General features: G+C 50.1%; 1 protein-coding gene and 1 long non-coding RNA gene across 6 annotated transcripts in view; both read left to right on the forward strand.

Annotated features, from left to right (window-relative positions):
* LOC100218477 (gamma-aminobutyric acid receptor subunit alpha-3) overlaps positions 1 to 22,267 on the forward strand; it is a 126,072-nt gene extending 103,805 nt beyond the window's left edge. For all 5 annotated transcript variants that reach the window (XM_030272926.4, XM_072929263.1, XM_072929264.1 and 2 more), the window contains 4 exons: positions 3,447 to 3,590; positions 5,020 to 5,172; positions 7,099 to 7,310; positions 14,093 to 22,267. In XM_030272926.4, coding sequence (XP_030128786.2) covers positions 3,447 to 3,590; positions 5,020 to 5,172; positions 7,099 to 7,310; positions 14,093 to 14,422 — 839 coding nt within the window. In that variant the 3' untranslated portion in view covers positions 14,423 to 22,267. The remainder of the gene's footprint in view (positions 1 to 3,446; positions 3,591 to 5,019; positions 5,173 to 7,098; positions 7,311 to 14,092) is intronic.
* LOC140684179 (uncharacterized) lies at positions 3,597 to 4,031 on the forward strand. Its single transcript, XR_012056058.1, has 2 exons — positions 3,597 to 3,752; positions 3,783 to 4,031. It is a non-coding gene; the product is annotated as an uncharacterized lncRNA (long non-coding RNA).
* Positions 22,268 to 22,743: the final 476 nt, after the last annotated feature.

The raw sequence follows: 22,743 nt of genomic DNA on the forward strand, positions 1-22,743 counted from the left end.
ATCTGAGTTGTGCTTTTCCTTCATCACAAGGGGATGCTGGGATGACAGATTTGGGACAGCAGTGCTGGCTGCTGCTGGGTGTCCCATCCTGCCAGTCTGTGGAGAGCCTCAATGCCTGGTTCCTCTGGCTCCACACTCCACTGGAGCTCACAAACCCTCGCCCCTCTTCAGTCTGTCAGGCAGGCAGCTGTCCAGTGAAAGCCTTGGAAGCTCTGGGAATCTCAGTCCCAGCAGCCCAGGGTCCTGGTTTAGGGAAGATTTGCAGGCTGCTGCTGAGCTGAAAGCTGCTCCCAGACTCCCAGACTCGCTCAGCTGCTTGGGCTCCCCATATAATTCTCTTATCTCTCTAAAATGCAAGTTAAATTTCATTTGGTTTTGTTCCTAAAGTGAGTGGGAGCCAAACCCCAAGACCCTAGCTCACCACAATGTGAAAATAAACATCCTAGTCTGGCTCTGCTCTCTGGTTTCTTTCCCAGGTCCAATAAACTGAGCACCACTTTTAGTCCATATTTGTGTTGGATGAGAGTTTCCCACCTCCAGCTAAAGAATGAGCCCACACCAGTAACCCCCAGAGAAACCCCAGCCTTCCCAAACTGACACTTCCTGTAGCCATTTGGGAGCTAACTGAGGACAAAGTTGAAAAGTTTGATTGGCAGGAGAGGAAATCATATTTATCATGTGCATCTGCTCTTCTGCCTCATGACAAACTGTACCCATGAAAGTGGATTATTCAGAACTACTAAAATAAAGCTATTTCTTAGGCAGCACCTAATTAAATGTAGAACTCATTGCCACAAGACATCACTAAGGCCAGTAAAACAGCAAGCCTTAGAGAAGGATGAATTATTAATGTTACTTGACCTTGTGAGGAGGGATATCAAATCTCATACCTCAGGCCTAAACTCTGGGATTATTACAAGACTTGCAGGAAGGCAGATTACTGCACATCTAATTGCTTATAATGTTTCTTGGTGAGGAAAAGAGATTAATGTGTGTATTTCTGCTGGAACACCCTTTGGGCTTATTTTTTTACTGATTTGACCTCTGAATGATGAGAGTTTTGAGACAAGGAGCTCAGAAAGCTGCCCCTGGTTAACATTAATGTGACTTTTTCTATAGCACTCACAGAGCATCAGAGCTCACCTCTCCTGTGTTGGAGTGGGATTAAACCAGTGTTTTCACCAAAAAGCCATTGACAGCTGGAAGCTGCTCATTTTCAAGAAGCCCAAAGCAGGTCAGACTTGCAATTAGGAGGACAATGTCAGTGCCAGACCCACGCTGCTCAAAGGATGCTGTGTTTGCCTCACAGACCATTTTCTGCTGATCCCCACAGGTGACTCAGCAGTGGCCTTCTGTCCCTGGGCCACCACAGCAGCTCCCCGAGGGGCAAGGCAGAGACTTTTTAGGAGAATGAAGGGCATCAGGCATTCTGGAGAGCTTCAGCTGCCCACCTGCACCATCCCTCGGGCCAAGTGCATTGAAGGGATGGCTCTGCCTGTCCCCCTGCTCCCTGAAGATAAATAAATGTGCCCTGCAGAGAGCTGCTCCTGAGCCATCACAGGACTGTTGTACAGCAACTCTCTGAGCCAGGGGAGCAGGAGATGCTGCTGAATTTACCAGCTCCTCCAATTGTCCATGAGCTGTCCCTGTCTGGATTGGATTTTGCATTGCAAACGAGGCACTGAGCTGAACAAAGCAGCTGCCTGGCATTTAACATGTTCCAAGCATCCATGCCATGCCTGTGTGACATCAGATACCCTTCTGTCCCAGAGAACCGGACAGACAGACAGCTGAATTTTCAGGAATGATGGCACTGACACCGTGGGCAAGTTCCTTTTGTAGGCTGGGAGTGGCAGTGGCTGGACTGGCACTGCTGAGCAGGAGGTGCTGCCCATCAGGTGGCAGAGCAGTGGCAGAGCTGTACAAAGCTCTGAGGAGGATGGAGGGCTCCAGAAGCATGTGGGGGGCTGGAAGGAGGGGTTGGAAAAGCAGAGGGTTGCACTGGGGTGGGAGGTGCCAGCCTGCATCAGAACTTAGGCAGCACTCTGGCCTGCTGAGAAACCTTGGTTGATCACCAAAACCTCTCCCAAGGCTTTGCACAGCCCCTGCTTAACATGGAACAGGTTTGCCCAAACCCACAGTGCAGCAATAACAGTGGTTGTTTTAGAAAGATCACAGAAATGTGGTTTTCTCAGGACACAATCTTGCACAGAGCAGGAGCTGAGGCATTTCTCCAGTAGACCTGACACGTTGCTTGACCTGACCCCAGCCAAAGAATTCCTTCAGGTCTTCACCAGGAGAAGGTGGGGGGCAAAAATGATCTGAGGGCTCTGTTTAGTGAACTCTGATCTTCCTTAAAAAGCTGATGCAAACTTGGTATGGACAGAAATTTTGGGCATTATGGGGAGAAATAGCTCCTAGCAGTCTGGAGAAACTCACTTTTTGGATAACCATAGGACTGGAAAAGCCAAGAGCACTCTTGAGAGGGGGACTGGCAGTGAGGACAGAGCAGGGCCTCGGTCACAAACACAGGAAAAATGTTGCAGACAGGTAGAGATATTATTTAAAAAAAGGCTTTATAAAATATGGTTTAGGCCCTTCTAGTTTAGCCAAGCTAGCAGTAGTTTGTAAGTTCCCATAAGACAAAATCATAAGAATAAAGGCAGTTAACACAACAACCTAATCTAGTAAGAAAAAAAAGTTTGCACCTGTATAACCAATAAATCTGTCCCATGAGAACAGTGAAGAAAATATGTAAACAATGCAAGAATAGAGAGATTTGATGGAAAGGTAAAATGCCAGTTATTAACCAATGAATTGAGTGACAAGAAAACTACTAGCCAATTAGAGTTGTATATGACGTCTGTAAAGATGATATAAAAAAGAGTTATGTGAATAAAGAAGGGGCTTTTCCTGCATGAAGAAACTGAGTCCTGGCTGCTTATTAATGCACCAGGAAAAAGCATTTAGGTGTGAGAGGACACTGCCTCCAATTCTGGGAGTCTTGAGAGGGTTGACTCTGAGTGAGGGTAAAGACTTTTAAGTTTTGAATCTAAAATTTAGCCCCTTTGCTTTCAGCCTTTGCTGCCAGCTGCTGCCAGCAGGACTTTCCCCGTCCCTGGCAGGGCAGGGCTGTGCTGCCCTGCTGGCCTGGATGCCATCCTGTGCTGTCCCTGTTGGAGCCAGCCCTTGCAGAGAGAGTCAGCACGTCACAGGGACAGCCTGTGTCAGTGACAGAGCTCTGCCCCTCTGCAGCTCCCTTCCAAAAAGCCCAGCTCATTTGATTTAACAGTTGTTGATCTGCCTTGGTCTCTGGCCATGCTTGGCTGTGCTCAGCCATGTGGCTCTGAGAGATGCACAGCAAAGATTCATTTGGCTACAGGCTAATTTTGGTGTATTTTAGGTCAGGCAGAAGCACAGACCTCGTTCTTCTCCCTCCTCTGCAGATGCCTACACAAAGACAGAGGTGATCTACACCTGGACCCTGGGGAAGGATAAATCTGTGGAAGTAGCCAAGGGTGGATCTCGCCTGAACCAGTATGACCTGCTGGGCCATGTGGTTGGGACAGAGATGGTTCGATCCAGCACAGGTATTTGTGGGACCACCAGGGGCTGAGCTCCTCCTGGCATCAGATGGGCTTGGAATGCCACAGTTTGGAATAATTATAGAGGCAGCCCAGGACCCCAGCACTTCCTAAGCCAGGAGGATACGGCTGGTGACTCCTTCAGCAGCCACCAAGAGGCATAAACAGGTTGTTTTTTAGTGGTTTCCACTGAAAGAGTCTTACTGCCCACAGTCTTTAGGAGACATGATCTCAAGCATCTAAAAATGATCTGCTGTGTGGAAAATTTGCCCCACATTGTCCAGCTGGTTTGTGGTGCTGAGAGTTCATTTGTCTTGGATTCCCTTCCAGCCCCTCAGGAAAGCGCTGCAGGCAGGGGAGGCGAAGGCAACTGATGTTCAGTGTGATTTTCACTGCATCTGCTTGCACAAATATTATCATAACTAATAGAAGATTATCCCAAACAAATGTTTCCTCTGATTAATGACCAATATTAATCATCTTTCTCTCCCATCTGCTGCTCCTCCTTTCCCCTCTGAATCCAGGTACTGATAGCTTCTGTTACCTCATGTGTGTCTCTCGTAATTCTTCTTTTTTTCTTTTTTTTTTTTTTTTTTCCCTCTGTATGCACCAGTAGTTCTCTCATTTGAGGATATTTCCTCTCTGGTGCACTTGATTTTAATAGTGTCTGTCTGTAACAACTCATTTCACCTCCCTTGGGGAAATGTGGGGAGCCCAGGGAACTAAATGTCATAATATCTGGCCCATCTCTCTACTTAAGTTGTAGTAAAATGTACAGATGAATAACCTGGAGTGGTGAGAAAGCTGCTAAAGGCTCCTGTGTGTAATGATTTAGCAGAGCCACACTCACAACATAAAGGCACAGAAATCCAACAAAATACCCAAAGCTTTGGGGGGAGGAATAGGATGTTAAGGGAAAACAGGGACAGCTTCCTCTTCAGCTCACAGGTGGGACCTTTAACAACAGAACTTGCCTGGATTTTTGAGATGGTTACAGTGAGAAAAGGTGGGATATTTTCAGGATTGTCAGAGAAAATAAAATCCTGCGTCCTGCAATCCTATTAAAGCACTGTGAGGGTGTCCCCAGGCTTAAGGGATCTTACCCACAGCGTGGCTCCCTGGGATGGGAGCAGCGTCAGGAGAGACCCCCAGGCCCCTGGGGAAAAACAGTGAAAGATTTTATTGCCCAGTTGTCGACAGTGGCTTGCCTTTGTCCCACACCCGTTTCGTAGCGAATGAAAGAAGACTCAGAGAAGAGTTTTGAAAGGGCAGATGTGATGTGGGAGCCCCCTGGGCTGTGCTGGGGCACACAGCTGGCATGGGTGTGCCTGCTGCAGCCCTCCTTTCCCCGGGACCCTGCTGCAGGCGGGGTTGTGCAGGGTGGATGTGTGGCGTGGCCAGCTGGGCCAGCATCCCTCCCTGGCTGTCTCTGCAGGCGAATACGTCGTCATGACCACGCACTTCCACCTCAAGAGGAAGATCGGGTACTTTGTGATCCAGACCTACCTGCCCTGCATCATGACTGTCATCCTGTCCCAGGTCTCCTTCTGGCTCAACAGGGAGTCCGTCCCTGCCCGCACGGTTTTTGGTGAGTCTGGGGGCACAGGGCTTCCTCTCAGCATGGGCAGGAAGGGAGGGAGGAAGGGAAATCACTGAGCATCAGAGCAGCTCTGTGCCAGGCCCTGAGCAGCATTTCTGAGCTGGCCATTCCCCAGGATAGCTTTCAGTGTCTTCCCAAGTGAGCCTGCTCCTCACAAATCACTGCAAAAATACTCCTGGCCATGTCTCTGCTACAAGCCAAGCCATAAATATTAACAGTAATCAAGGTATTGATCATCTCATTATATGCATTTGGCTGTGTCTGCTTATCTGTGCTGGCTTTGGAGCAGAGCAGAGCATAGGTACACAGGGAGGCATTTAAAGCCCTACCTTTGAAATTGCTAATGTGCCCCTGGTCACAGCTCCACATAACACGTTCCTGGGCTGAGGCAGCATAACTGCATGGTGAATATAGTGTTATTATTTCCTTCAGCTGCTTTCAGATCCTCTCACCTAAGCAAAGTGCCAGGCTGGCACTGCGCATATATTAATAGCTTTTACAAGCATTTAATAACAGAATTGCTTTGTGATTTCCTGCCAAGACCTTTAGTTCAGGATCTACACAGGCTCCCAGAGCAGGTGTGATGCTGCAGGATTGTATATCCTGGAAGTAACGCTGCCCAGCAGATTCCTTTTAACAGAGGGGATATTGAACAAAAGTCCCCAAGCAGAGAGGGGATATGTGGTATCATATGTGATTCCCTCCTGTGTTATCCTGAGAATTGCAGTGAAATAAGTTTCCTCAAGCAGCAGCTCAGATCGAGCAGGCAAGAGCTGACTGAAAAATTAAAACCTACCTGTGTGACAAATGTCTTTGCTCCCAAATTGCCTTGCTTTCCTATTAAGAAAATAATGAGAACTCAAATTGTTTATTCCTTTTTTTTTTTTCTGTCCCTCAGAAAGTATTGTCAACAATATTGAATTGAAATTCTTAAATTACCAGGAGTATGGCTTAAGGGAACTGAAAATTAGTCAATATTTTTATAATGGTTTTAATGCATTTTTAATTGAAAAGCACATTATTGGGGAAAATGGATGGTAATGGTTGCTTGCTTTAATGAAAAAAGCTGTAAAAGGCATTTTGCAACAGATCATTTGTTTAAGATAAATCAATGTGACATTTATTCTGGCAGCTTGGGCCACTGACAGCAGGACCCAGGATCCCAGGTGTCCATCCATGCAGGTCACAAGACAGTATTTCTAAAACCCTGAGAGCTGTGTTGGATGAGTGGCCAGTTTCTGATCCTCCCTGAGGCTCACAACTGTCTAGCTGTTCTTTCAGTGTTATTTTATTATTTTTATTTTGTTGCAAAAGCAACTAGAGGCTTCTCCTTGCCATATTCTACGTGAGCTGGGTGTAGCATCATGCACCTTGCCCTGCCAGCAGGTGAGGAATGCAGTGCAGGTGCCTCCCTGTGAGCTAGGACTCTTATGGAGAGCAGAGGTCTAGTCACTGGAGTTTGGGGAAGGTTAGTCTCATCCTAATTAAGGTGTTTGCTATTGATTGTACTCAAAACTGAGCCAGAATAATTCCCTGAGCAACCTGAAGTTGGCCCTGATTTGAGCAGGGGCTGGACAAGCTATTGCCCAGAGCAGCTGTGGTTGTCCCATCCCTGGAAGTGTTCTAGGCCAGGCTGGAGGGAACTTTGAGCAAGCTGGGATAGTGAAAAGTGTCCCTGCTTGTGGCAGGGGGTGGAACCAGATGGTCTCTAAGGTCCTTTCCAGCCAGGCCATGCTGTGGTTTTATGAGCCTGACCTCAGAGCTGTTCTCTGAGCTGCAGGAAGGACTCGTCCGGGCGAGCCTCCCTGAACTGCAGTGGGAATTGGCTCAGGAGGGGCTCCTGCTTTCCCAGGAGGGGAGTGGCAGCAGTTTTGAGAGCAGCAGTACGAGTGCACGATCTGCTGTGCCCCACAGGTGTCACCACGGTGCTCACCATGACCACCCTAAGCATCAGCGCCAGAAACTCCTTACCCAAAGTGGCGTACGCGACGGCCATGGACTGGTTCATAGCCGTCTGTTATGCCTTTGTGTTTTCTGCGCTGATCGAGTTCGCCACCGTCAACTACTTCACCAAGCGCAGCTGGGCCTGGGATGGCAAGAAGGTGCTGGAGGCCCAGGAGATGAAGGTCAGCCAAGGCTGGGGGAGGGGGTGGGAAGAAACGCTGCACGAGGGAGCTGTGCCCGGCACGGCAGTGGGTAGCGTGCAGCCCCGCAGCACTCGGGAGGCTGGATGCTACTCACTGCGTGCCCAGCCCGGGTCCTGCCTGCAGCGGTTCTGGAGGGGTGGGAGGAATGGCCTGGGGCTGGTCAGTGTGCTTGGCTGCAGGGGAGCACCCAGGCATGGCTGCTGGCTCTCCTCTGCCCTCTGTACGGCCGTTCGCCAGGGCAACATCCATGCTTCGGGTTTGCGCCGCTGCTGGTCTTGTGTCTCCTTCCTTTTCTTTCCAACCCAAACCCAAACCCCAACCCCAACCCAACCCTCCCAAACCAATGACCCAACCCAACCCAGCCCTCCCACCCCATTCCTTGTTGTTAGCATGCCAAAAAACCCAAGCGTGCCCCAGGACTCCCACTGAGCCGTGTCCCCTGGCCAGCTCTGACACTGCTGCCATTGCCCACAGCTGCCAGCAGCTGCTGCTCTGTGAGCTGGCCACAGAGGGTGGGTGGGAAGCCAGCAATCCCAAATGCCAACTGGAAGCAGATTAATGCCTGGCATCACCCACGTTCCCCCACCCCCAGCTCGGGATCAGCCTCTCTGGCAGCTTCATCCTGACAGGCTCTGCTACCCCTGCTCGTGCCCCCCTCCCTCTGAACTGATTTAATCTTGGCTGCGCAGAGAAATCGCTTACTGTAGCATGCTGCTCCTTGTTTATATTTATTGAATCAATTTGAAAATCAGCTTTGTCCTTGTTCTTGGTTCTGGAGCCTTTATATTTTTCTCCTTTGCATTTTAATGTGTTGTTGGAAATTGTTGTGGGGCTGTATGTTAAACACCTGACAGAACTGCAGCAACTTTTGGGAAGACAGCAGCCAGTCATCTCTCTGGTGTGGAGGTCAAAGAAGGTGAACAGAGCCATCACTGGGTGTTGGATGCCTCTCTCTTGTCTTTCTTGGACTCTGTCTATCTGTTTGCTTTTGCAGCTGTGGTCTGAGCAACAGACTCATGGCAGAAAGCGTCCAGAGGGGGTCAGGTGATGGCCTTCCACTTCCACCATGAACAGTGATGCTAACCTGGCCTCTAGAGATGAGAGAAGCCTTTTCCGAGTCATTGGCATGAGTGAAGAGTCAGGACAGGTCCTCAAAGCCGTGGTGTCCCTTTCAGGGATGGGCAAATCAGCACAAAGTCAGGATTCACACAGCCTTGGGCAATTATGTGAACTGGGTGGAAAAAGCAGTAAAGGCTCAAAAGCTGCAGTTTATCTTAGAAGCAGCGTGTTCCTCAATTTATTCACTGACCCAGCACCACAAGACTAACAGTGCTGAAACAATAGGGTAAGAGCACGCAGAATGTTCCTGCACATGATAATCAAACAAGAAAACAAAGCAGGACCAGGAATGTTTCAGACAGGGAGCTCTCCGTGGCTTTGCTGCAATTGGCATCAGCCTGGAGAATCAGGAAGGGCTCCGAATTTGAGGGTGCTTTTTCAAGCTATCTCTGATCTTTACTGAAGAAGCAAACTCACTCCCAGTCTCTGCAGCTCAAGAGAGCTCCCTGAAGAGTGATGGGCTTTCAGGGAGCTTAGGAATACGATGTGTCAACATATTTGCTTTTCATCTTTATTCCAATGAGTATTTCCAAGCAGTGAATGTGCTACACAATGGAGGTGCCTCATTGGCTCAGTTTCAGCCTTTAATTAGCTCTTCTTGAAACAATTGACAAGCCAGGTGGTTGAAACCACAAAAGGAAGAAGAAGCAGAAGAACAACTGTTGGCATTTTAAAGTTTTTGTATCGAGAGTAAAACTGCCAGTGGGAAGCCCAGGCTGAGCCCTGGTCTCTGGAGATCCTTCACCCCAGCCAAAAGCAATGTTCTTTGTTGTTGTGATGGCAAGGATCCTCACTCCAGGTTTGATTGCATGAAAAAAAATCACTGTAGGCAGCAACAGTGCTTCCCATCCCACTTGGACAAAATCATACCGTGGAAAAGCTGCTGGTTGCTGACACGCAGCCCCATTTTCTTCCCCTCAGCCAAACCATTGGTTTAGATGGGAAAACCTGGGGTCTTTTTCAGGTAGAATCTAAAATTCTGGCCTGATCGTGGTGAATTGCTGGTTTCTGCATCATAAAATCATGATGATGTTCTGGCTGTAGCCACAGTTGATTCTAGCTGGGAGCTACTCTGCACATTCCCTGTAGTTCTCCAATGAAAAGCAGGCAGATATCACCATAGATGTCACTAAAAATTCCCTTCAGCCTGCACTTTGATAAGGTTTTACTAGTGTTTCTTGGACCCAAAGATTTTTCAAGCCTTTCCAGCCTTCCATCAGTAATTGTTAATTGCTAATTGCAAAGTTTATTTTTGTTTTGTATGGTAAAGTGGCTGCAACCAGCCTAGAGGTGCAGATCAAATTGAAGAGAGGTATTTGGGTCCAAAGAGGAAAACTTGTTAGGAAAGGAAAGGTGATTTTTAAAACTAAAACATCATCAGGAAGAAGGTGTGAGATGGCAGAGAGGTGTGAGATGAGTGAGAGGCCAAAGAGATTGAAAGATAAGTGGGATCAGTAGCCAGCAAAGCTCCCGACCTCCATCATCCTCCAAACACCTTGTAAAAAGGATCCACTCCAGAACAGCAGGGCTGTGTGTGGACAGAGAGATCCATCCACCATCCCAGCCACAAGCAAGGCCAACTCAAGGGAATTTCTCGAGTGGCTGTGACAGTGAGGATCCAAAGAGAGAACAAGCAACAGTGACTTTGCTGCTGGGAAACTGCAAGGATGACATTTACCAGTGAGTTTACCACAAAAAGTGTTGTCTGTTCCTCAGGATTGAAGATGCTTTGGATTCTTGGAAGACACTTAAACCCACTTCTGCCTGCAATGCCATGTCTGTGCATAAAACCTGATCTAGCTCTGTGTCTGTGCCTGAATGATGTTGCCCTGAAATTCTGGGTGTCCAGAAGCAGCAAAACCAGTATGAGCATCTGCAGTCAGATACAGAAAAACAGAACATGCTTTGGATAGGGCAATAATCCTGGATCTCTATTTTTGTCATAAAACAATAGTCCTTCAGTGCATGGTGAGGTTAGGTCCAGGCTTTTAATGTACTTTTTGCTAAGAAAAACATGAATGAGGTGCCTTTTCTACTGGCTGGGTAAAGCCTGGCTTTTTGTGCAGCTCACTCTTCAGCAATTCTCAACTTTGCCCTTTGATGCAGCTCCCCTGGGAATAATTTTTATTTTTCCTTTCTTTCTTTCCATTTGTGGCACATTTGTTCCAATCCTAGAGGAACTAGGAACCAAGGAGCCAACCTTGACAGGCCACCATTTTCAGCTAGGTTGAAGTTTTCAGGGCTCAGGATGCTCCAGACCCTTCTGGTTTTTGTCTGCCTCACTATGGTCAATATGTTTTTGCTGGGATTTTCCCTGCTGGTCATGCTCTGCAGCCCATGTGTCCTTTGTTCTTTTCACTTGCAATCTCCGTGATTTCCATGAGGATCCCAGAGGTCTTTTCCAGCCTAATGGATTCTGTGATAACACTGCCAGTGATTTATGTCCTCAGCACCTTCAGTACAGTCCATGAATCATTCTTCAGCAGCACTTCAGCCTCTTTTCTCTCATCACTCTGTGGTGTGTTGGGCTGATCATTTAATCCATCCAGCCATCCAAACTCATTGTCTGGTGATCCAGGGAGCATAAGGTCATTGGGACAGTCCTATATAATCTGAATGATCAAGTCTCTGGCAGGCTGCAGGAGGAATTTTGGCTTGGTGTGAGGAAGGAGCGATACCTTTGCTGCAACAGCAACTGCAGCTGCTGGGCTTTGAGTTGTGGGATACAGGTATGTCAGAGACTGGAGCTGCTTGGGGGTTGTTAAAATGACTTTTCTCTAGAATGACAAGTGGCAAATACTTGGATTTCCCAAGTTCTGCAGATACTGGTGACTTTCAGGCTTGCCTGTCAGAGGCATAGTGCTTGCAATGTGAATTTTCTCCTGCCAAGGAGCAGGTGCAGAGAACTAAATCTCGAGCAATTCTAGACAGAAGCAATAGTTCCCATAATTTAGGTGCTCTGTTGTTAGCTCCTCAGCAGAGAGGCTCGAAGACAAGAATACTTAGCAAAAAATACTATTATTTTCCAGTGTGTGTGTTGTTGAACAACTTGTCAGACTGCACTGTCGAGGGAACAGATTTATCTCTACACCAGATTCCACAGCTTTTCCCTCAGGAAACCAGCACAAGGACATCTTGTGCAGCAATTCAGTCTCCCCGTGCCTCAATGGGGCTGTAAGTGCAGGAACTGCTTTGCAAGATAGATGTTGAAAATAGGGCAAGTTTTCAAAGCAAATGTGGGGGGTTCCTCCTGTTTATCCACTCTTTCCTTCTGTTTCAGGAGGATGTGGAATTCCTCACAGCTGAAGGTGCAGGGTGAAGGCTGGGAGCTACTTTGCAGCTGACAGCAACAAGCACATTTTGCTTTGTTTTACTGTCAAAATCTTGCCTAAAAAACTTGTTTATAAAGCCCAGCAGACAGGCTGAACCATTTCTCTGACATCTCAGGGGCAGAACACAGGGAGGGCACAGGCGTGCCTTGGGGTAGGCAGCGGGGGTGTCCTGGGTGCTCCCAGCTCTGACCAGGTGAGGACTCCATGGGCAGCTTGGGGAAAGGCCCTGGCTGAAGATTCCCAAGTCTCTGCTCTGCCTGAACATCCTGATCTGGGGTCCAGGGAAGCCCAAATTAATGCCTGGGGTCTCTGGATCACGCTATTGGGAGCAGCAGCTCACTGTCACCCCCCACAGCACCCAGATTTGCCTGACTTGACTCCATTCCAGCTGTTTTCATATAGATCCACTTTCCAAACTCTGGGGCAGGAAAGCTGTCCAGGTTGAAAATGTCATGCCACTGGTATTCATCTTATTCCTCTAATGAATAACGTGGCTGATTAATACTAAGATAATCACAGCGCACTGCCAATCACGTTCTGCAAACAACAATCTGTTTTTCATTTCATTACTGATTTTTAATTATTTTATTGCCTCTTGTAGCTGTGTTAATAAGTAATCTTACTTATGCATATTTAAGTGTTTTAATAGGTGAAGGATTTTTAGCCCTTTACTTGCATTTTGTCAGTTCTTTAGCAGGAAAAGTTCACCTGCTGTGCAGAGGGAACGTGTTAACATGGCTCTAAGGACTGCAGAACCAGACTCAGTTAATTGTTAAAGACCATAAAATACTGGGAGTATGGTCTAAACAGTGGTTTAGTCTGGTATGGAGCCTGAAGACATCTAGACCTCCTCCTAAAAAGTTAATTTCTGTAATTGCTGACATTATTACAAGGCTGCCTGGCTGTGGTGTTATTGGAGAGGGGTTTAAAGAATGCACAGAAGTCTGCTTTTAGTGCTTCTGAAAATCCTGGAGGAAAATTCATTTCCTAGGGTAACCAGGAATATCCATGGTGACTGTAGGCGCATTTAAAATGGAAGTGCAACACTGAAAGCCAAAAGGCTGGGACAGTGTCTGCAGAGCAGAGGCTGGACAGAGCAAAGGCTGGGCAGATCTGGCCCTTCCAGCTCCCAGTGCTGCCCAGTCCCCAGGGCAGTGTGAGGACGGGGCCAGGTCCTGCTGGCTGCCCTCTCTCCTCCTGAAGGGCTTCCCTCAGAGGAACATGCATGACCATGCCCAGCAGTCCTGAGAAATGCCTGGATGAGCCTCATCCTGTGTTTCAGTTGCTTTTGAGCAGAAAACAGTCATCCAAAGGCACACCTTGTTCTGAGTTTAGAGACCAGAGTCCCACCACGAGGCACTGCTGTGTCTGGTGTTGGCTCTTGGCACCCGTGGGGCACCTGAGTGCAGATTTCATTCAGGGGCCACCTTGTAGCCTTGGGTTGCTTTATGCTACCCAGTGCAGCTGGTCTCAGGCCCTGGCAGCAGCAGGAAGATCCCCAGAGTAGGGGCAACACCTGTCATGACCCTCTAGGTCCATCTGCCTGCCCACCCATCCTCATGAACACCTGAGCTGAGCTGTCTGTCCCCAGCATTCACCCTCATCCTTCAGTGCATCACATCTGACACACAGGAGCCTCTCGTGCCATTCTCTCTGCAATTTGTCCTCACTGCAGCACAAATCCTGTCCCCAGAGCCCTGTGGGGGGATTCCCTCACCTCCCGTGATTTTCAGCATCCCTTGGGTAGGAAGGCAGGAGGAAAGGCTTCCCTCTGCCCTGTAGGGCTGTGTTGAGCATTCCACAAATCCTGGTTGGTGCAAATGCCTTCCATCTGTTCTGTATCTGACCTGGGTGGATCATGAGGTGCTCTAAAGGGTTCCAGAAACAATTTGAACATCATTATGTTAAATCGTAAAGTGTTCCTGTGAGGAACTCAGGGCATTGAAATATGATGCAAAAATACTGCAATGCTGTTGCCCATACTCTTAATATGGCTTTTTGCCACCAAAAAATAAACTGAAGCTGTAATCCTGTGTGCTGTGTCCTCCTCTCACCTGACCCAGGAAGCAGCCAGCCAAGCAGAAAATCCAGTTCTTCCCCAAGGATGGCTGCACGGGGTGTCATTCCTTTTTGCCATTCTTCTTTCACAAGGTGCATTCCTCCCTTGCTGGCCTCCTGCTCCTCACACCTTTCTCCACCTTCTCTCCCGGACGAGCAGGTAAACTCAGAGCCCAAAACGTTCCCCGTGCCATTCTCTGCCACTTCAGCTCTGTTTGTTTGTTGTTTGTTCTCCCCTCCCACCTCCCCTAGAAAAAAGAGCCGGTGGCGCTGGCCAAGAAAACCAACAACACCTACAACATCGTGGGCACCACCTACGCCCTGAACATCTCCAAGGAGCCCGGCCTGCCCACCATCGCCAAGAGCGCTGCTGCCGCTGCCCCCGCCACCAGCGTGCCCCCCAAGATGCCCCGCCTGGAGGAGAAGCTCCCCGAGAGCAAGAAGACCTACAACAGCGTCAGCAAGGTAGACAAGATGTCCCGCATCGTCTTCCCAGTCCTCTTTGCCATTTTCAACTTGGTTTACTGGGCCACCTATGTGAACCGGGAGTCAGCTATCAAGGGAATGATCCCCAAACAATAAAACAGGTCACACAAACCTTCCATCAGTGAGCATCATCCCAGCAGGAATTCTCCAGGGCTTTCTTCTTTTCTTGTTTTGGTTAATTGTTATTGTTCATTTGATATTATTATTATTATTATTATTATTATTATTATTATTATTATGTCACTCTTTTATAATGTAAACAGAACTGTGATTTTAATTTAATCCCATATATCCTTTGATTCAGTTTACTTTTATGACGAAAGCTAAAAAAAAAAATAATAAGGGATCATAACAAGTTGTGCCTCTAACATCTTAAATCTGCTGTCACCCATCTGACCAAGTCACCCTGTGCTACCATCTCTCCTCTGCCACCTCCTGTGGTCCCCATGGTCTTCACGCCTCTGCCATCTCATGCTGTCCCCGTGGGCTGCTGCAGTGGGGCTCCTCTCCCCTGGAGGGGCTGCCCTGGCATGGGGGATGCTCTGACTCCTGGCTGCAGGGTGTGCCAGTCACCCAGCCAGGCTCTCTCCGGGGCCTGGCACTTCCTGCTGGCTCCTGCCCTGGGCTGTGAGTGCAGCTGAGCAGGTCACCTGCGGGGACAGGGAGCAGCCTGGCATGGGCCAGCCTGTGGGCCAGTGCCTGCTGGGGCAGTCCTAGCACTGCTGAGGTCCCCAGAGCCATTGCTGGGGTGGCAGCATCTTGTAGGTATTGCAGGTCTTCTCTCTGTCATCGCCAAACCCAGCTGGTTTTGTCTCTCCAGACCAGAAAGGTCCTGTCTGGCTGGCATCCAATTCTTGTTAGCAGGAGGTGTGGTTCCTACCAGAGAAGTCATTTTCCTCAGCATCAGTCAGGAAGTCAGGGCAGGAGCTTTAGGAAGCCTTGGAGGAGCTGTGAGCATCAGGACTGGAAAGCACAGAGCTCCTGTCCAGGTGGATGGCCTGTCACTTGCTCTTATGGCCCCATCCACTCATCCTTCTTAGCAGATCCCTCTGTCCCAGCCCCTTCCAGCTGCCCCTTCATGCTCCTCTGGCCCAGCAGCCCTCCTTGGTGTCTCAGTGCTCTCAGGGGGTTTAGGCAGGGAAGCTCCTCCTCTGGGTCAGCCACGCTGGTGGGGAGGAGCCCAGCCTGGGGAAGTCCAGCTCATGGAAATCCCTGCTCCAGTGCAGGATGTTCCCTGTGGGACCTGCCACGGGGATGAGCCAGGGGAGGACAGGTGGTCCCCAAGACTCTCCCTGCCCCTGGTGGCCTGGTGCATCCTCAGCACCACGGGAAAACAGCACAAGGAACTCTTTGGAAGAGCAGGGTGACACTGCTGTCCCACAGAGCCACGTCAGCTAGGTGCCATCCACAAAGCAACTGAGGTAAGGCCCAGTCTAACACTGCACACTCTGCCAAGGAAAGCCCTCCAGTGCCTTGGAGAGAGGCTTTATGTCCCTTCCTGACCACCACAGTGGACCCAAACCAGTGTTTGTCCCCTTCCCAGCAGCAGCACAAAGTGGTGACATCCAAGTCACTGGATCCGTGGGCATACTGTCCTCCTACAAGGAGGGACATCCCATGCCTGATGATTCCTTGGATAGCACAGTCCTGCTGCCACAGAGGGGTGCACCCCTCTTCCTTAGGCCTCCCTCTGACCCCCAGAGCTGCCCCCAGCACGTTTTGGGCTCATGCAGCCAAGCCAAGGCCCCAGGATGCCCAGGGTGATGCCTTCAGCATTGCTTTGGGCCCCTGTGCCAGCCTCAGCTTCCCCCTGCCCGTGCAGGAACAGGGCTGAGCACAAGGCACAGGATTTGCCCCACCTGGAATATCCATGGGGGCCTCAGGATGGAGCGAGGAAGGCCAGGGCACTTTGTCCTGCAGCATGGGTGGCACTGGTGCACGTCCTGCCTGTCCCTTACCAACCTCCCTGGCTCAGCAGCAGTGCAGTCAGTCCCCCTGCCCGCAGCTGAGATTTGGAGAGGAGTTTGGAGATGTTTAGCCCAGTCCCAGGGTGTTGAGCCCATAGGCACATCCACATGGCTGGCAGCATCAGGAAGGAGGAACCAGAACCACCCCACACACACACACTCACACACACACACTGCTGCTGAGGAAACCAGCTCTGTCCACACCCTCTCTCACAGCATCTGCACCCCAAACCATGTCATTTCTACAGTGCCTTTCATCCCCGGGGCTCCCTGGTGGGTGGGAAGACCCAGGAGCTCTCCCACTCTGCCTGCAGCACCAGGGTGGAGGAGAAGAGGAGAGGGTGCACCATCCCCAGCCCTTCTGCTGGCCAGGGAGGACATCTGGTTCTGCCTGCTGGGCCTCCTGCTGCTGCTGTAGCCACCCCACTGTGACACCCCAGCTGCCCCATCACTGCCTGGACGTGTCCCCAAGCCCCTCGGCCCCGAGGCACCCCCACACTCCCAGCAGTGAGTTCCCTTCCTGCCACCCTTCTGCTCCCTGGGCTCTGCAGTGGCAAGGGCTACAGCTGTCTGCTTTGGAAACATTTTCTGAAATAAGCTAGGTGAAGAGTATCTCATAAAGCATTCATGTCACTAAAATACTCAGGCCTAAGTGAATGGAATAGAAACCCTACACCAGGCAAAGCCAACCCAATAAAATGCTCACAAAGAGTATGTTGTGTTTACTAAGGGAATTACAGCAAGTTTAAATGCTGCATCCAATGACTTAGCTGACTTAGCTGGCCCTGCTGCAGAGGTGGTTTCCTCTGCTAGCCTGGGAATTCTCCAAAATCCTTTTTCCCTCAAGAACCATGTCACTGTCTGTCAGTGCCTGCTTTGTAGAGCTCTTCATAAAATTGTCACAGAATCATTGAATTAATTAGGTTGGAAAAGACCTTTGGGATCATCTAGTCCAAGCAATGACCTAACACCTCCTCATCAACTAAACCATGACACTGAGTGCCACATCCAGGATTTTTTAAAATGTCCAGGGACTGTAGCTCCACCACCTCCCTGGGCAGATGATTCCAGCACCAAATCACTCTTTCAGTGAAGAATTTTTTTCCAGCATCTAACCTAAACTTCCACTGGTGCAGCTGAGGCTGTGTGCTCTGGTTCTGTCAGTGCTGCCTGGAGAAAGAGCCCAGCCCCACCTGGCCCAGCCACCTTTCAGGAGCTGTACAGTGACAAGGTCACCCCTGAGTCTCCTTTTCTCCAGGCTGAGCACCCCCAGCTCCCTCAGTGGTTCCTCACAGGGTTTGTGTTCCCAGCCCCTCTCCAGCCTTGTTGCCCCCTCTGGACACATTCAGGAATCCCAAATTGAGGGGCCAGAGCTGGGCACAGTGAGGTGTCGGGTTTACCATCAGCTCCTCAGCAGCCCAAGCACCCTGGGGCTGCCTCTGCTGCCTGCCCAGGCCAGGGGGGCTCAGTGCTGTGGGGTGATGCCCAGGAGAGGGGCTGGGCACAGCAGTGGGGCAGCTCCTGAGCTCCCTCCCTGCGGTGATGGATCCCGCTGAGCTGTGGGGTGAATTCCTGCCTGTCCCCGCTCTGTCCCTGCCCTGACTCTTCCCGCTGCTCTGGCTGCCCGTGCCACCCATCTGCTGGCTCTTCCCCAAACGGGGCCTGGTAAAGGCTGCCTCCTGTGCTGTGTGAGCACGCCTCCAAAGCCAAGTCTATTCCCAAGCAGAGCCTGGCATGGGCTCTGAGTCTCTCTGCCAGCTGGAAGCAGAAATACCGGCATCCTTTGGTTAAAGACAACAAACCAAACAGGATTTCTAGTTTGGCTTCCAAGCAGGAAAGCATTTCGTGAAGATAGTTATAAATAAGTGGTTTAACATCTCCTGCCAGCAGACATCACAGAGAAGATAATGTTCTTTTTTATAAAACTGTCAGTGACTCAAATTAGGACTTTTCCCTCCCAGTTAACACGAGGCTGTTGATGGGGGCTTCTTCTAAGTGCTTGCCAGGCCAGAGCTAATCCAGCATCAATTACTGGAGTTTTAGGCTTCCTGTGATAGCACATAAAGGTTCCATTTTTATAGCTGATCTTTATAGAAATTCATCTGTATATGACCACTGATAGTCTAACCCACAGTTGTGCAGAGAGTGGGCGCTGCGAACCTCAAGACTCCAGCATTTCTTTTCTTCTGGCAAGCCCAAACTTCCCTGACTTGAAGAGACTCTCCCAGGCAGGAATTAGAAGCCTTTTAGGGTTCTAAAAATGCTATTGGTCTGCACTCTTGTTTTGCAGCTCACACCACGTGGAAAACACACGGTGCAGTCCCAGTCTGCAGCTTCATTCCTGCTGGAAATACCAGAGGGGCATTTTGGCACTGGCAGCTCGCCCCTTCCCTCCTCTGAAACTGCCCATGGGCAGCAGAGAGCTCAGCCTGGGGAGGCAGGGGCGGCTCCTCGGGGGTCCCTCAGCAGGCAGGGACAGCAGCATGTGGACACTGAGAGCTGCACTTTGGTGCCAGCGTGGAGAACATCCCTGTGGGGTGACAGGAGAGGGCTGGGCAGAGCTGCTCCCTCAGTGCCACCAGGGTCTGGTGAAGTTACACTCACAGAACCTCTTGAAAGCTTCTCAAGCATCACCCAGCAGGGCTGTGACACTGGAGACAGAACTTCCCTGCTCTCCTTTGTGCTCCCAGCTCAGCCTAAGCACAGCTGGCTGCACCACGGCCAGCACAGCGCCCCGTCCTGATCCCTGCCAGCTCAGTGCCACTGGCAGGGTCCTGCTTTGTTTGCTGCAGGACAGCCCTGTGTGAGCAGCAGGCTTGCTGCTCCCAGGCACAAGATTGTCACAGCCTGTCCCTGCTGGCCCATCCTAGGGACACCAGGTGCATCCATTTCTCATCCTTGATTTCTTCTGTCCGTGTTTGGATTCCTTTCAGCAGTCCCTGGGGAGGATCACATCACATCCCAGGAAGGAGCTTCTCCTGCTGCAGGGCACCTCTCCCAGGAGGAGCCTCTGCTCTGCTGAGAACCTCTCTGAGACCAGCCTGGGGCTGCTGCCTCTGCCAGGGGACCCAGCAGAGTCCTGCAGCACAGAGGGTGCCCTCCCAGCAGGTTTTCCTTGGGAAGGGTTTGGCAGGGATGTGTTAGTGCCCCCTTCCATGTTCTGGGTTCTGGGAGTGGTGGGGAGCTGGGCTGGGGCCGTCCCAGCACATAGTGTCAGGCCAGGCCCTCTTCCCCAAATTTTATCCCTCCCTGGGGTCACACTTCAGCCCAGCCGATCAGACAGCTGTGTGGATTCTGCAGAGTGCAGAGAAACATCTCCACAGTTCCTGTTGAGCTTGGGGAGGGCTCAACCAGGGCAAAGGACACATTGATGGAAACATAAATGCTCTATTAATATTAAAGTAGGAAGAAAAAACACCCAAGCAACTCACTAATCCTCCCCATATCAAGCTAAACTACTTCTGAAGGTAGTCTTGGCAAGAGGCCACAGCACAGATGAGATTGATGGCTTCCAGGTATAAATATTTACTGTTTGACCTTGTTATTGTTCCATCAGCCAAGGGTTTTTACATATTTATTTATATATATATACACATGCATGTGTGTGTATATTTATGCTCACAAACTCTTTACATCTAAATGTCGAACCTCTTTGTCTTTGAAAGATAGAATGGCCACTTTTAATTATTTTACTTCCATCTCATTCTCTTTGCTGAATCTTCTAGAGTGAGGTGAACCCTCTCCACTGGGCTTTGGGAGGCTCAGGGAATAAAGGGGGCAAGGGAGAAGAGCTTCCTCCCACTCCAGGGGCTCAGTGCAGGCTTGTTGCATGGAGCAAGGTCCCTGCTGGCAGTGCTGCCCAGTATCTTTCAGGAAAACTTGTTCCTCAGTGTTCCAGGTGCTCCAACACAGCCCCTGTCCTGCCCTGGACACGGGGATGTTCCCGAGATGGCTTTTAAACAGCTGAGTGCTACAAAGCAATTGCTCCTCACCCCATTGCACAACCAGGGAATGTGCAGGGTGAGGTCTGCACCCTCAGACTGCTTCAGGAGGGAGCACAAAACCTGCAGCTGTCCCTGGCCACAGGAACACCTTGGCCTCTCCTGCCTAGCTCAGGGGAGTGCTGGCCTCTGCTCGCTGCTGGTCCAGGTGGGATGCAGGGATCCCTGACTGTGTGAGCAGTGTGGGAGGTGTCAGCAGGAGCTGCTGCTGCTCTCCTGATCTCAGCACGAGCAGGACCACACACAGATGTTGGGTGAGCAGCGGTGAGCAGCCCCTCACAGAGGCACCCAGCACCAGCTCCCTCAGCATCACCCCTGCCCCTCCCCTGACTCAGAAGCATTCAGTGAACCTGCAATTGCACTTGTAGCTCCTCTGCTCCCTCCTCTGCTGCTGGAGAGGGCCTGTGGCAGTCAGCAGCCAAGACCTTGAGGGGTCCCAGCCAGGAGAATGAAGGATGTCACCAATTCTTGTCCTGCCTCCCACCACAGGAATCTGTGCTGCTTCACAGCCTTGCTCTGGGTTGGTCCCAGCACTGAGCCTGTCATCCTTCACCACGAGTGGGTGATGCTCGTGAAGCTCTAGGACAAAACAGGTTCTGGCTGTTCTGTCCTGTCCTGTTCTGTCCTGTTCCTCCCTGTCCCGTTCCCCACCGGGGCAGATCTCTCCTGTACACAACTCTCACAGTCCCATCTGCCGAGAGAGGGAAGCCTGGTTTCATGTTTGCTGCACTCCCACAGCCTTTGAAGGCTCCTGGCTCTTCTCTCCAGTGCTGCTCGAAGGCCCTGTCAGCTTGACAAGACCCTTGGCTCATGTTGCACTGTGAGCTGCGCTCTGTCTCTCCCAAAAAGTCTGTCGGTGCCTGCCGCCTTCCTGCAAGACACCCAGCAAATGGAACAGCAGCCACACGTCAAATGGTTTGATTTTTGCAACCACAGAAAGCAGGGGCAGAGCTGGGAAACCTGAGTCTCTGTCACGCTGCCTTTGCCAGGCTGCATTTGGAGTGGAAGGTTTCCTCCCTGCTGTCACGAGGGAGTTTCTCAGCCCCCCACTCCAGTCAGGCGGCCTCGAGCATCCCTTCATCAACCAGATTGTCACTGTCAACTGACCTGGGGATAGGATAGCTGCAGGCAAATGTCCTACCTGAAGGTGAGGGCACCAGCTGCTCCTTTAGGTACAGAGTGGCACTGGCACCATGCCAGGGCAGCCCATCCTGAAAGAGAGCACACCCAGCAAATCAGAGACCATGCCATTGCCATGCCTCGGGTCCAGTCTGTGTCCTCAGCTTTGTTTTCCATCTTGTGAGACTTTCTTTACTCCACTTTGAGAAAGGATCTAGCTGGCAGCAGTTTAATGCATGACAATCCTGTTATTACAGCTGTAAATAAATAACATCTAGGGGAAAAAAAGCATTTTTAAAATTTTTTGTTGACTTTATTTTCACTACTGAAGAGCTGATAGCCACTTTCTTAAGGGATTTCTCATGGAAACTGTGACCTTTATTCTCTCTATTTCTCTCTCTTTCTCTCTCTGTCTTTCTTTCTGAGATTTTTTTCTGTGTTTCAAATGCTTTTTGGTGCAATGTTCAATGCCTGTTTGTATTTTTGAATTGTATTTTTCAACCTTTGCTGGAAAAAAAGAAAAAAAAAAAAAGGCCCATTCTAATTGGCAGGATTTTTAGTCCTGCCATTTTTTTCAGCTTTTAGCTTTTTCAGTAAGTTAAAGCAACAGAAAAATGCCTCAAAAAATTACAGTGAAGTTCTGAGGAGAGATTAGAAAACGTCAGAAACAAGAAGTACATGAGTAAGATCAGCAAGCTGAGTGGAGGAGGACTCTTGTGACATCTGCTAACCTCCTGATGTAGTACACAAGGTGGGACTAGACCTCTTCACTGAATCAAATCACTCTGCTGTTCCGCTCTACCCACTCTCTCGAACTCCGATCAAAACAAATAAAAATTCATCTTTTAAAAAAACTTCTGGTTTTTGTCATCGGTTCTTTTCCCTAGGTCTGTTTCTCACAGCCAAATCCTCTGGGCTTTGGACCACCTGCCCATTTGAGGAGTTTGTCCTGCTGACAAGCAAACGAGCCACCCACTAATAAAAATATTCTGGGGGAAAGTAAAAGCTTGAGAATATTTCCTGGTTCCCATTGTGTCACGTCTAAAACCCTTTCCCTTCCAATGACAGGGGAGTGGAGGGCACCACGTTTGTTGAGTCAGATTGGCTGGGGACCAGCTGGAAGGCAGGGTGGTGGTGATGGGAGGGGTGGGAGAGGAGTCCGAGGTGCTTTGCCCTCCCAGGGGTGACCCACGCTCACACACTGCTGTTCAGGGAGCTTTTGGGCATTTCTCTGTGTACAACATGAATCAAACTTTCTGCTTCTCCAGGGGCAAGAAGAAGAGACTTGGCCAGGACCTGAACTGCCAGAGGACAGGGTTAAACGGGATAC

This window comes from Taeniopygia guttata, chromosome 4A, assembly GCF_048771995.1.
Source record: "Taeniopygia guttata chromosome 4A, bTaeGut7.mat, whole genome shotgun sequence".
Lineage (NCBI taxonomy): Eukaryota > Metazoa > Chordata > Aves > Passeriformes > Estrildidae > Taeniopygia > Taeniopygia guttata.